Source organism: Enhydra lutris, unplaced genomic scaffold (assembly GCF_002288905.1).
Source record: "Enhydra lutris kenyoni isolate GAN:26980312 unplaced genomic scaffold, ASM228890v2 scaffoldscaffold8, whole genome shotgun sequence".
In the NCBI taxonomy this organism is placed as follows: Eukaryota; Metazoa; Chordata; class Mammalia; order Carnivora; family Mustelidae; genus Enhydra; species Enhydra lutris.
In genome coordinates, this window is record NW_019154092.1 from 2303534 (window position 1) to 2317317 (window position 13784).

The following is a 13784-nucleotide window of genomic DNA, read 5'->3' on the forward strand; positions in this document are numbered from 1 at the left end:
AGGCTCCCTGCTGAGCAAGGAACCCAATGCAGGACTCAGTCCCAGGATCCCAGGACCCCTGGGATCATGACCCAAGCCGAAGGCAGTTGCTTAACTGACTGAGCCACCCAGGCATCCCTACAAGAACCTTTCAGGGGCATCTGGGTGGTCAGTTGCTTAAGCATGTGCCTTTGGCTCAGGTCATGATCCCAGGTCCTGGGCTCCTAGGATGGGTCTCCCATCAAGCTCTCTACTCAGGGGGGAGCCTTCTCCTCCCTTTTCCTCTGCCCTCCCCCATCTCCACTTGTGCTTGTATGCTCTCGGGCACACTCTCTCTCTGTTAAATAAATAAATAAAATCTTTTAAAACAAACAGGGCGCCTGGGTGGCTCAGTTGGTTGAGCAACTGCCTTCGGCTCAGGTCATGATCCCGGACTTCCGGGATCGAGTCCCGCATCGGGCTCCCAGCTCCTTGGGGATTCTGCTTCTCCCTCTGACCTTCTCCTCTCTCATGCTCTCTCTCACTCATTCTCCCTCAAATAAATAAATAAAATCTTTAAAACAAACAAAAAAAAACTTTCAAAGTCAGAAGGAAACTGAGACTCGGACAGCTTGAGCCGTTTGCCGTGGTCACATAGGGCACCAGTCCAGTTCCAGCCCGCAGCAGAGTTCATAGCACAGGCCACCACAGTGCCACTTTATAGCTGTTTTAAGCATATAAGAGATTGCTTATGCCCTGTTGTTGTAGATCTTAGACCTTAGTTTTAGGTAGTTCTGATAATTCAAGTTGTATCTTTATGTATCCTGAATACACAATATAGAACCTCTAGTCCACTGCTCTGAGTAGAATAAATATTCCATCTGTAGTGGTGACTGCCTGGAGAGCTTTCCCACACTCATTGTCTGCATGTGCAGCTTTATAAGGTGGCTTGGGTTGTCCTTAGGATTTTTTTGTTTTGTTTTTTTATTTTTTGATCAGAGTTGATTACGTGTCTCCAACTGTGGAAGAAGAGCAGAGATCCAAGGTTTTTTAGGACCAGCTTGACGATTCTGGGCAGCTGTGTCTTAAGATGTGCAGTTGTAGGGGCGCCTGGGTGGCTCAGTGGGTTAAAGCCTCTGCCTTTGGCTCAGGTCATGATCCCAGGGTCCTAGGATTGAGCCCCACATCGGGCTCTCTGCTCTGTGGGGAGCCTGCTTCCCCCTCTTTCTCTGCCTGCCTCTCTGCTGCTTGTGATCTCTCTCAGTCAAATAAATAAATAAAATCTTTAAAAAAAAAAAAAGATGTGCAGTTGTAGAATTGTATCTATATCATGTCCTTGTGTCTGTCATATAGTCCATATCTGGGGCAGAGATTGGCAAGTTTGAGAAACTAAAACAAAGTCAGTGTAGCTTGGAGGGGAGGAGCAGAGAGGCGTGAATTGAGGTCAGAGATGGGAGGAGTCAGGACCCAGATGAGGCAGAGCCTTGAAGACTGGAGTTGGGATGTTGCTCTTAGGCAGATAAAAGGTGTTGGGAGGTTTAAAAAGCAAAGCAGTGACCCAGTTCTGTTTGTCTTTTTTAAAGGTCTTTTACTGTCTTTAGATCCTGTGCCTATCACTTCTGTTCTCCCAACACCTTGCTTCTCTGCTTGGCCATCTATCAGATGGGGGACATCAACCTATAGTTTTTCTCTTGTCTCTTTAACTGTGATTCTGCAGACTTCTCCAGAAAGTAGTTTACAAGAGACCTGTGACATGGAGTGCAAAATAAGCAAAACAAATGGCCTTCTTCAGAGAGTGCTGTGTGGTGTGTGTTGGGGGTGGAGAGGTGACCATGGCAGAGCAGAGAATGGAGGCTCCTTGGGCGAGTCTGCCAGAATCCTGGAGAATAAGGCACCTGGCTTCACAAAGCCTTGCTTTCCACAAATGCCAGATGGGAAGTACCCACCTGATAGTAGTGTTATTTTATAGAATACCACAAAAAAGAAGAGCTGAGCAGCAGGGAGTGAGAAGGGGCAAGTGAAGTCTCCTACTTCAGATGCCTTGGAGCATTGGAGGGAGAGAACTGGACTTGCGCTATTGAGTTTGGACTGTCAGGTGCTCCTCGCTGAAATGGTGGGAGCAGTAGTCAAATGTGGTAGGCACGGTCTGGCTGTAGGAAAGTAGGGTGATTGGGAGCTGGGCTGGTTAGGCTGGGGTAACATTAGATGCCGGAAGGCAGATCAGGGCAGGATGGCTATACTTAGAGCCAGGTAGTAAGAGGCTGGGGAAACCGAGGAGGGGGGCATTAGCGGAGGGTCAGAGCATGTTTCTTGCCCGCAGGCTTGAGGGATGCGCTCACCCAAGATGTGGGAGAGGGCTGCCCCAGGCCAGGTTTTCAGGAAAGTGAGACTTTGTTTTCTTTCACATTTATCAAATGTCAGCCAGGGCAGGCTAAGATTGCAGACTTCAGGCAAAATATATGCTCTCTGGGCATCTGGAGTCCAGTTGAAGATAGAGAAAGCATAGGTAGAAATGACAGTATTCCAAAGTATTTTTTGTAGGACATCAAATGAGTGAAGCAAACAAAAACTGAAGTTGCAGGGCCCAGTATCTGTCAACAACACTCATCGGCCCCAAACTGTAGCTTTGTTTCTTTTCAGTTTGTGCTCATTCTTCCCTTAGCCTTTTTTTTCTTACAATATCTTGGCAGAATTTGATCTGGCTCTGAGTGCCAGCCTACTACTTACAGACTGTACAGATGCCCTAAGGCCATCGTCCCTTTGTATATAGCAAAGTCCACCTGGGTGTTTGCTCCCCTGGTTCCCCTTCCCTTTCCTCACAGAATTCTCTCTACAGCTATATACTCACACATCCTCTTACTTGTCCTTGCCTTGTTGTCTGTTTTAATGCATTAATTGTATTTTCTTTGTGATTATTAATAATAACTAGAAGTCAATTTAGAATGATACCAATGGTTTTCTGTCCATGACTTTTCTTTCCTATTTCATTATTTAAAGATTTATGTATTTATTTTTAGAGGGAAAGGGAGGGAGTGCGTGTGAGTGCAGGGGGCTGATAGAGGCTGAGAATCCTCAAGCTGATTGAGGGGAACCAGATGTGGGCAGGCTCCATCCCATGACCCATGAGATCATGACCTGAACTGAGATGAAGAGCCCGACGCCCGACTGACTGAGCCACCCAGGCACCCCCCATTTCATTATTTTAAAAATAAAGACAGAGGCAGTCTGTTTTCTTAGATGAAAGGGAGATAAGGAAGGAATTGTATGGCGGAGAGAAAGGCCAGACAATGAAGCACCTCATCTCATCAGCCTCATTGAGCTCCAGACATGAGATAGGCTCAAAGAGGCCAAGGGTCTAGAACAGGTGCACTGAAGAGTTCGAGGAAATTGAGGGATGTGGCCCTTATGCAGGGGTCTAGATTGTAGCATCCTAGTAGCTCCTGCATGCAGAAGGTTTCTCTCTTCCCACTGAGCAGACCTAATTTTAATTTGCATGTTCACTCTTACTGTATCTTATGTTTGTGCTTAAACGTTACTACTTTTTAACGGAATAAGATTGGATGTAAGCCATTTTTCCAGGTTTCCATCAACTTCAGCTTCCAGCTGTGTGATTTCTACAAAGTCTCTACTATAACTCAATGTTCTTTATTCACATTAGAACTTCCCTTATACACAGATCTGAAAATTTTCATTGTTAGAAACAATATAATTAGGGTTTTCCTGTTTTGTGACTTCTGTAAGGTAGAAGAAGAATATGTAAATTATACTTAACTCCTTGGGTTTGCCTGGGTAGCTCAGTCAGTTAACTCTTTTGATTTTGATTTTTTTTTTTATTTCCACTCGGGTCATGATCTCAGGGTTGTGAGGTGGAGCCCTGTGCCAGGCTCTGCATGGATGTGGAACCTGCTTAAGAGTCTCTCTCTCTCTCCTTCTGCCCAGCCACTCCCATGCGTGCTCTCTCTCTCTCTCAAAAATAATAATAATAATAATAATAAAACTAACTCCTTGGTCCACTTTATAGGACATGAAATTTTTCATAATTATCAAAAACATATGTATGATTTTTCCCAGATAGGAATAAAAAAGATATTTTCTTTCTACTATCTATAAATTAAAATATTATGACTTGGAGAAAGAGCAATACTTGGACTCCAAGCACTAATTATCTATAAACAGTCTATATTTCAAAAGTCTTTAATATGTCCCAAATATATTAAAACTCAATTTTTATTATTAAATCTGTTTATTCTCTCTAATTGTTATTTCCTTTTAAGACAACACCAGAGAAAATGTGTTTTTAGTTGTAATTTTTTTCCACTGGGTATTTTACAAATTTTTTTAAACTTTATTTATTTATTTATTTATTTATTTTTTAAGATTTTATTTGTTTATTTGACAGAGATCACAATAGGCAAAGAGGCAGGCAGAGAGAGAGGAGAGAGGACGAAGCAGGCTCCCTGCTGAGCCGAGAGCCCGATGCGGGGCTCGATCCCAGGACCCTGGGATCATGACCTGAGCTGAAGGCAGAGGCTTTAATCCACTGAGCCACCCAGGCGCCCCTTTAACTTTATTTTTAATGCAAATCTCAAAAATAGAATGCTCAGTCTTTACCTTTAAATTTTAATTGTTTGGAACACCTGGGTGGCTCAGTCCATTAAGCATCTGCCTTTGGCTCAGGTCATGATCCCAGGGTTCTGGGATCAAGTCCTGCATCGAGCTCCTTGCTCAGTGAGGAGGCTGCTTCTCCCTCTGCCTGCTACTCCCCCCTGTTTTGTGCACACTCCCCTCTATCTCTTTGACAAATAAACAAAATCTTTTTTTAAAATAAAATAAAAATGATAATTTTAATTGTTCAACCAACTGAAGTGTTTCAGTTGAACCTGTGACATAAATTTGAAAATAATTATAATAATGTAATCTGTAAATACATGAGTTGCTTTTTACACCCTTTCTCCTATACGTATCTAGTATTGGGCATTTTATTTTTGTCTCAGAACTTCTCATCATATGAAGTCTAATTCTTGAGGACCTGGCTGGCTCATTCGGTGGAAATGCAACTCTTGGTCTTGGGGTCATGGGATCAAGCCCTACACTGGGCCTAGAGCTTACTTTAAAAAATAAAAATTTTTAAGAATCGAATTTTTTTAGGAATATATTTATTTATTTGAGAGAGTTGGATGCGAATGTGAGCGGGAGGGGGGCACGCAGAGGGAGAAAGAGAATTTCAAGCAGGCTCTGTGCTACGCGTGGAGCCTGACATGGGGCTCAATGTCATGACCCTGAGATCACAACCTGAGCTGAGTCAAGAGTCAGGTGCTTAACTGACTGAGCCACCCAGGCGCCCTAGAATCTTAATTCTTACTTACCAGATTTTTTTTTTTTTTTAAGATTTTATTTATTTGACAGGGAGAGAGAGATCACAAGTAGGCAAAGAGACAGGCGGGTTGGGGGGGGAAGCAGGCTCCCCGCTGAGCAGAGAGCCTGATGTGGGGCTCTGAATTCCCTGAGACCATGACCTGAGCTGAAGGCAGAGGCTTAACCACTGAGCCACCCAGGCGCCCATCAGATTAACTCTTTATAAGCCATCCTACCACTGAGTTGAATTAATGGTGCTCCTAAATAATAGAGTTTGAATCAGAATTTAGGCAGGAACTTAGGGCAATTTGTTTTTTCTTATTTATACTGTGTTCTAACCAGGGAGCCTCATTTTCTCATTTTACCAAGTATTAAGGCTGGTTTCCACAAGGTGAGAAGTTTCATTTGTTAATAGTGCTGTTTTCCACCTAAATGTGGTGACTGCATTTTTCTCAGTAGGTTTGGAGAATCACAAGTAAAATGGTAAAATAAAAAACTGGAGGATGGAGAGGTAGACAACTCAGAGCAGCCAGTCTGGGTTCACAAGGGGGAATGTTGTGAAGATAGAGCATGAAAAACAGTGGCTGTCTTGGTGAGCAGAGACTGAGAGCGGGAGGTCGAGTGGTCCCAGTTGGGCCATGCTGCCTTTGCACTATGCAAGGTGGCAGGGACACAGATGGCCAGGATTGGACGCTGCTGGCTTTTACCTCTGCCTTGTAGGAGGGTGGTGTACCTTTGAGGATCGAGAGATGGTAACATCTCTGAAGAAGGTCTGCAGGTAAAAACCTCTGTGAAAACAGGTCCCAACTCCTGCTGTTCATTTTCCTGTTTCCATTGAATTGGAAACCAGGTCTGTGTAGCATACTCCACAGGGGCATGTTTCCTTCTCTGTCCTCTTTGAACCTTCCCACCGGCTCTAAGCGGCGTGAACCACTTTCATATTGGTATGGGGTTACATCAGAACAAAATCAAGTTTACAAACTTGGAAGACATTGACAAAACATTAAGCTGTCTGCTTCCCAGTGGCCTGTGTAGAGAGGCACTCAGTCATCTAAGCAACATATCTCCAGACCTCCCTGTAAAGGGACTTATTTTTTGGTGCTGTCTTCACCTCAGGTCAGGATCCTGGAGTCCTGGGATCGAGCCCCACATTGGGCTCCCTGCTCTTCATAGAGTCTGCTTCTCCCTCTGCCCCTCACCCCATTCTCATGCTCGCTCGCTCGCTCTCTCTCTCAGATAAATAACATCTAAAAAAAAAAAAAAAAAAAATGGGTGATCTTGGGGTGCCTGGATGGCACAGTTGGTTAAGCATCCAGCCCTGTGTTAGGCTCTGTGCTCAGTGTGGAGTCTGCTTCCGATTCTCTCCCTCTGTCCCGCTCTCTCTCTCAAATAAATAAAATCTTGAAAGAAAGAAATGGCTATCCTCTGTTTGGGCCATGGTCTAAATAAGTATTGGAGTCTGGAGTTTGGGTCTCTGAAGTTTTTCTCATCTTAGGCACCTTACTCCCCGCCCCCCCACAAGATATATTTATTTTAGAGAAAGCATGAGCTGGAGGAGGGGCAGAGGGAGAGAGGGTAAAAGCAGATTCCCCAATGAGTGGGAAGCCTGACACAGGGGCTCGATGACCTGAGCTGAAACCAAGAGTCAGATACCCTCTGCTCGCCCCCCAAACCAATTGAGCTGCCCAGGAGCCCCTTTTGTTTTTTTCTTTGGCTTTCTGTTTCTTGTTTATTTCTGTTTTATAGACCGTATCACCGGGTTTTAGAGTTTCTGCTCCTCCTAGCCATCTTTTTTTTTTTTTTTTTTTTTTTAAGATTTTATTTATTTGACAGAGATCACAAGTAGGCAGAGAGGCAGGCAGAGAGAGAGGAAGGGAAGCAGGCTCCCTGCCCAGCAAAGAGCCTGATGCGGGACCTGGGCCGAAGGCAGAGGCTTCAGTCCACTGAGTTACCCAGGCATCCCTCATGCTAGCCATCTTACATACTAATTCAAATGACTGTTCATACATAGCCTCCCTTCTCTGGGTTCTCCTCAGAAAATATACCTCCTTTTCCTCACAAGGCAGTGGCCCACCTAGTAACCAAGAGAGACAGATGGGGCTCCAAGGTTGGCTTTAGAGCCCAGAGCTATGTACAGGTAGACTTATAAAGCTGCCTTGTCATCTCTGGGATCTGTGGTCAATCCAGGCCAGCAGTCAGCTTGCTGGACCAGTAGCTAGCTTGCTTTATTTGTTTCTTTGTTTGTTTGTTTGTAAGATTTTATTTGAGAAAGGGAGAGTGAGAAAGCACAAGTGGGGTGAGGGGCAGAGGGAGTAATAGACTCACCACTGAGCAGGGAGCCCAACGCAGGGCTGATCCCGAGACTCCAAGATCATGATGTGAGCCAAATGCACACACTTAACCAGCTGAGCCACCCAGGTGCCCCAAGGACAGTAGCTTTAGCTTAAAGAAGACCCTTTTTTTTCCAAATGAGATAATGTGAAACGTAGTTGTCAGATTTAACATTTTTTATAAGTATAAATGTTTTTTAAGTTGAGATTTATAAGAATTAGCTAAAAAGGCAATTGGGGGGGGCGCCTGGGTGGCTCGGTAGGTTAAAGCCTCTGCCTTCGGCTCGAGTCATGGTCCCAGGGTCCTGGGATCGAGCCCCACATCAGGCTCTCTGCTCAGCAGGGAGCCTGTGTCCTCCTCTCTCTCTCTCTGCCTGCCTCTCTGCCTACTTGTGATCTCTATCTGTAAAATAAATAAATAAAATCTTTTAAAAAAAAAAAAAGGCAATTGGGACAGTTGACAGAATGGGAAGGAAAAAACTGGAAATAACATGAGTGACAGGTGCAGTCTGCTATCCACTTCAGCATCCAGCTTATTTCTGAATGTGTTTTGTTGCAAGTAGTGATAGGTCTCTTTTAGACTTTTTAGCCTTTACCTTGTCATCTGGGGAGTCTTCAGTCAGACAGACACATGGCACAGGCAGCTTCATCCCAAGGAAGATGAGCATGGAAAGCAGCTGGGGCAGCACGGCTTAATGTAGCAGCAGAGCATTCCCATGTACTGTCTTCTCTTAAAACTTTATAAAATACAGGCTTAAGTTGAAATCCCAATCAGACATTTGTTGGGCCCTGAAAACACCTCTCTAAAGCTCTGTGGGTCTGCAAAACAATTTGAAAACCACTTCCGAAACAGAATTCCTGCCTTCCCTTTGATGAGTTGAGCAGCCCCTGAGTGGTGCCTGTCCTCTGACAATAGCTAGGATTCCTTTCACCCTGCAGTTTAAAGTCCTAAAAAGATGCTCAAACCTGGGCTTCCTTCCCCTGTGATGGCCCCACAGAGAGGCCAGGGAATGAACAACTCAGGGAGACATTATTGCTATTGGGCATTGGGGTAGATGGCATGGTGAGTGAGGTCTTGGTGACAGCAGTTCCACCCCCATGTAATTTAGGGTGGAGATAGATTTTCAAATTTTTTTTAAGATTTTATTTATTTGAGAGTGAGAGAGAGCACAGGAGTGGGGTGAGGGGCGGTGAGGGCGGAGGGAGAAGCAGACTCTCCACTGAGCCCAGAGCCTGATGTGGGACTCGATCCTGGGACTCCGGGATCATGACCCAAGCTGAAGGCAGGCACTTAACTGTCTGAGCCACCCAGGTGCCCCTAGTTTTGTGGGGTTTTGTTTTTTTTTTTCTACACTTTTTTGTGCGATTTCACTTTAACCATTCTCAGAGTTAAGTGTTCATTTCTTTCTTGTTGGAGTTAGTAACCAATATAGGGAGGAAAAAAAGGCTGCTTTTGTGCTCAGAAGCTGCTTCATTTAATACACATTCTCAGGGGTGCCTGGGTGGCTCAGTCAGTTGGGCGGCTGCCTTCGGCTCGGGTCATGATCCCGGAGTCCTGGGATCGAGTCCCGCATTGGGCTCCTTGCTTGGTGGGGAACCTGCTTCTTTCCCCGCCTCTGCCTGCCACTCTGCCTGCTTGTGTTCTCTCTCTCTCTCTCTCTCTCTGACAAATAAATAAAACCTTAAAAAAAGAAATACACACTCTCACCAGCTGTGGACAACACTGGGCTTATTGGTAGCACCTTGTGTCTTTGGCACTGCTTGATTTTGGTTTGACCACTGAAAAAACTAAATCCTTAAAAAAAATCTGTAGGTTCCTTCGGATAGAACAGTAAGCCTTTCAATAAATAAATAATTAATTTTTTTTTTTTTCCTTCAGTTTACAGAGAAAATGCTGACTTTGTCTTCTTTCTCCATCCTTACAGGTTGGTGACATTGTGAAAGTCACAAGGATGAATATAAATGGCCAGTGGGAAGGCGAAGTGAACGGGCGCAAAGGGCTCTTCCCCTTTACACATGTCAAAATCATTGACCCTCAAAACCCTGATGAAAATGAGTGATTGCTGTTGCCTGTTTTCTGCTGCTTCCTTGTTCTGCCTGTCATAGTCTCCTTTGAAGTGGGAAAGCATTCTCTCTCATAGGCAAGTTACACTGCGTTGCCGATGTCCAGCTTTCTGCAGAGTGGCGGTCTCTCATACACATTTGGAATGCACACAGTGGCTGCCTCGGCATTTGTATCATAGTTGTATTGTCAAAGAGTAGCAGATTTTAGAGTTCTTTTGGATCATAAACTGGAAATACTGGTGGAAGCACACAAGTGGAGAGAAGTTGAGGAGGAAGGGGTCTGTCTTCTCATCACTGTTTGTACTTGTGACTGATTCTGTCCCGTTCATCAAATGGAGCTTGAGGCCATGGTGAGGTGTTGCCGTCGCTGTTCCACAAAGCAGTGGCTCAGTCACCACTTTATTTTTCCTTTGAAGAACAGAGCAAATGAACCTTAAAGAAGAGGGAATTCTGTCCTAAACTCCCCAAATCTGGCTCTTCTTTTTTCCTTTTTGGTTTGGTTTTGGAAGACTTAATTAGACTTGTGTGTTCTGAACAGGTTTTTAAGTAGCAGGTTGGATTTTTGTGATATTGTAAGGAATGACACATGCCTCTGAGCTTCCAAACTGAAGCTGCTGTAACTAAAGGAATATGAAAAAAAAACAACAAAAACACCAACCCTTGGTTGCCAGCTGTACCTGTTTTGCCATATAGCAAACAACACACAGAAAAATCAGTCGTAGTGTGCCAAGCTTGTGTGCGTGGCCTCTTGGATTACGTTGTCCTCAAAAGCATCAGAGTGGGGGGTGATTTGGGGAAAGCTTTGCTTACCTTGTTTGCCATGATGATAGGAGCAATGGGGGGAAGCACATGGCCAGTTTTCTGTACAGCTTTTTAGTGAATACACCCCTTTAAGGTATAGGAATTAAGTTTCTTTAAAAAGGTTGTTCATAGAATCATTGAATTCATTAATGAAACTTTAAATTCTTCTCACTGAGGCCCACTCCTCACTGCCGCAGCCCACGCTTACAAGGCTGCCAGAGAAAGATGGTGCTGCTAATACTGGTTCCCCGGTCTCTGTATCCGTGACGCTCCGAGGCAAAGAAAATGCAGGCTCTGGAAATTGACTCATGCATTTGATGTCTAAGATTTTAGTGACTAGGAAGAACCATTAACCATTTAGCAATTTGATGTTAACATTTCCTTGTTAGCTAAAAGAGGGCTGTTCATACAAGCCAGCTTGGTACAAAGGTGTGGCTGATCCCTTGTCTGGTGCACATAGCAGTTTAGGATTTTGGAACCTTCATACAATTCAGTCTGCTCGCCCTTCTAGAAATTGGTGAAGACAGGCCTCAGCTCAGAATGAATACAGCAGACCTAGAAATGTAGCAGCCACCTAATGAGTGATTGCATCATTTGCTGAGCGTCTGCTCTAACCATGGCCCTGTCTCCCAGGGGTCTTAGGTTTTGAGTTAGAGTGATACATATTTTGTGGTGACAGAACCAGCAAAGCAACCATTTTTTCAATCTCTCTTTAAATCAGTATTCCATTAGGCAGGTAACTACCGTATTAAAGAATCTTGAAAGTGTTTCTGTGACAAAGTTAATAATCAGTTGAGAAAAATATCACTGTGGCTGCCCGTCTGTGGTTTTCCTGGGAAAAATGCAGTCTGCTCTCCCTAATCAGTGAGCACTGTGGCCACCTCTTGCTCTGAAGGTGCTTCCTCTCCATTGTAGTTGCCTCTTATTCTGAGTTCAGGCCCAGCCCAGCTCCCACAGCGAGTGGCACATGCATGGTGGCATCCCCGCTGTCCGCCTGGACACAGCGTTCACTTTGCAGCTGGTGACCCGGTACTGAGGGGGCCGGTCAGCAGAAGGTGGAGTTTGTGCCTTGTTCAAAGAGGACACAAACCTTAAGACTTTTTAAAACCAAGTTTAACTGAGGGGCTTGGCACGTTTTGGTGACAGTAGTTGGTTTGGAGTACAAGAAATGTATGGTCATTTTGGGAAGCATGATTTCCCTTCATCCATGTCTGCGGACCCATAGAAAGACCCACGTCACGTGGACCACTTCAGAATCCGAGCACCCCGCAAACCTACTTTGGCTTCATAATAGCCTGCTTGTCACTTCAGCCCATGTGCATGTCTCCAGGGCTGCCTAGGAGACAGGGAGCCCAAAATAAGGTGAGCCTTGAGTTCTGAACTCTTGGGATATGTGCCAAAAGTAGTACCTTTTTGACTTAGGACCTTACTAGTTTTTTTCATCAGGCAGGGAGATTCTCTTCATCACACTAAATATACAAAAAAAAAAAAAAATCCTCACCTCAGCTTCGTGCCTGGGTTTCCCCAGTGAGGGGAAGACTTCCTGTTTCAGAAAGCAATGCGAATCTTCCAGAGGAGCTGCCTTTGCTCCTTGGTTGGTCTCCTTTTAGGATTGTTCATTATTGCCACTTGTTCTGGTCTACTGTGTGTCACTTAAGAAAATACTTGGATGTTAAATTAACTCACTTGGGAACTGAACAAATTATGAACTCTAGGGCATTGGTGGTTTAACTCAAAACTTATTTATCCTGAGAAGGACCTCCCAACACAGGAGTCATCCTTGTCATTTCTTTGTGGTGTGGTACCACCTGATGGCACGGTGGAAGAGGAGCACGTGTCCGCGAGCTGCCATTTGACAACTTTGGTCACCCGGACAAGACACCTATTGTGCTCACTGTTGGAAAACAGAAAGTGGGGAAAGACAGCTGCTCCCTCCTTGGAGCTCAAGGATCCCTGGCTCCGTGCTGACTTTCTTTTACAGCTGTTTACAGACAAGACAGGCCAAGGCAGACGGCCACTGCTCTTGTAATGTTTGCTCAGAGGAATATTACCATTTTATTTTTGAAAGGGATGATGTGTTTTTGTGCCAGGTGTTTATAATTTAATCCTTTAATATTATGTTCATTAACCTCTTAAAATGAGTGACTTTTTGATTGTTTTAACACAGTACCTAAGACTAATGCTTTCTGTGGACACCACTGAGCTCTGCCTCAAACTCCACCCTCTGGGACCAGAGACCTCTGTCCCTGGTTAACTGCTATCAGTGTGGAAACTGAGCTGGTTGTATATTCTAAAGGAGTAGAAGGACAGTTCCCTGAGACAGGGTCGTTGTCTCTGCAGGAGGAACAGTGGCCTTGCTTCTAGACGGTCTTCACTGTGTGTTTTAAAATGACAACAACAACACAAAACTTTTGACCTGTAACTTAAAGATCATAAACTTCAGGCAATAATATTTTCTGTGTAAGCTTTTAAAATTATTTTTGGGGATCATAGCTTGTTTTATTTTGTGCTATAAAATTAACAGTATTAAATGACTTATATTCTTAGAACATTGAGTGTCTTTTCTTAACAGATTAGTGCCTTTTTATTTTTGTATTCATTTTACGTTACTGGTCCCGGCATCAGAACCCTTGTTTCCATGGCCTGTTTGTACATTGTCTCAATAAAACTTGCATCAGCCGGTGGTGGCAGCGGCGGCTTTGGTGTTTCGGTGTCTCCTCAGTGCTGCCTGCAGGCTCCTCAGCCCACATCAGCCTCCCAAACAGTTAAACACCTGGCGAATGCCTGTGAAACACACAAACAGCTGGTACTCCTCCGGGGATGCTGCGTCTTGTGTTGGTGCATTGGCCCTTCCCCACAGCTGGGGCCCCCCTGCAGAAGAGTGTGCAGGCGCAGTGGGTGCTGTGGGGGGCTGGTGCTCAGTCTCGGCCTTTGGAAGACGGAACGGTAGTTCCCACGCTTTACACCACCAAGGAAAACCTGGGTGTTTTCCCTTCAAGCACCTGTCTCTGAAGGCCTCTGTTAAATACTTGTTCAGCACAAGCTACCCCAGGTTGAATGGTTTCAAGTGAAAGTCCTGGAAAACAAGCAGCCTCATCACAAGTTAGGGCATGATACCTACTTAACTTTTTACATTATTTTCTGTTCCTCTCTGTATATTGCCTTCCCCCTGAACTCCAGGGACCTGCAGGTAGACAGCTGGCGGCTAGGGGGGACAACACTGATTTTCCTGACCTCCCCCTCAGCCAGAGCCCCGTTCCCACGCATATTTCTGTG

At 44.8% G+C, this 13784-nt stretch overlaps 1 protein-coding gene across 2 annotated transcripts in view; it reads left to right on the forward strand.

The window, feature by feature from the left end:
- Positions 1-13057, forward strand: part of LOC111142678 (CRK like proto-oncogene, adaptor protein) — a 41777-nt gene extending 28720 nt beyond the window's left edge. For both annotated transcript variants that reach the window (XM_022495979.1, XM_022495980.1), the window contains one exon: positions 9569-13057. In XM_022495979.1, coding sequence (XP_022351687.1) covers positions 9569-9703 — 135 coding nt within the window. In that variant the 3' untranslated portion in view covers positions 9704-13057. The remainder of the gene's footprint in view (positions 1-9568) is intronic.
- The last annotated feature ends 727 nt before the right edge of the window (positions 13058-13784 follow it).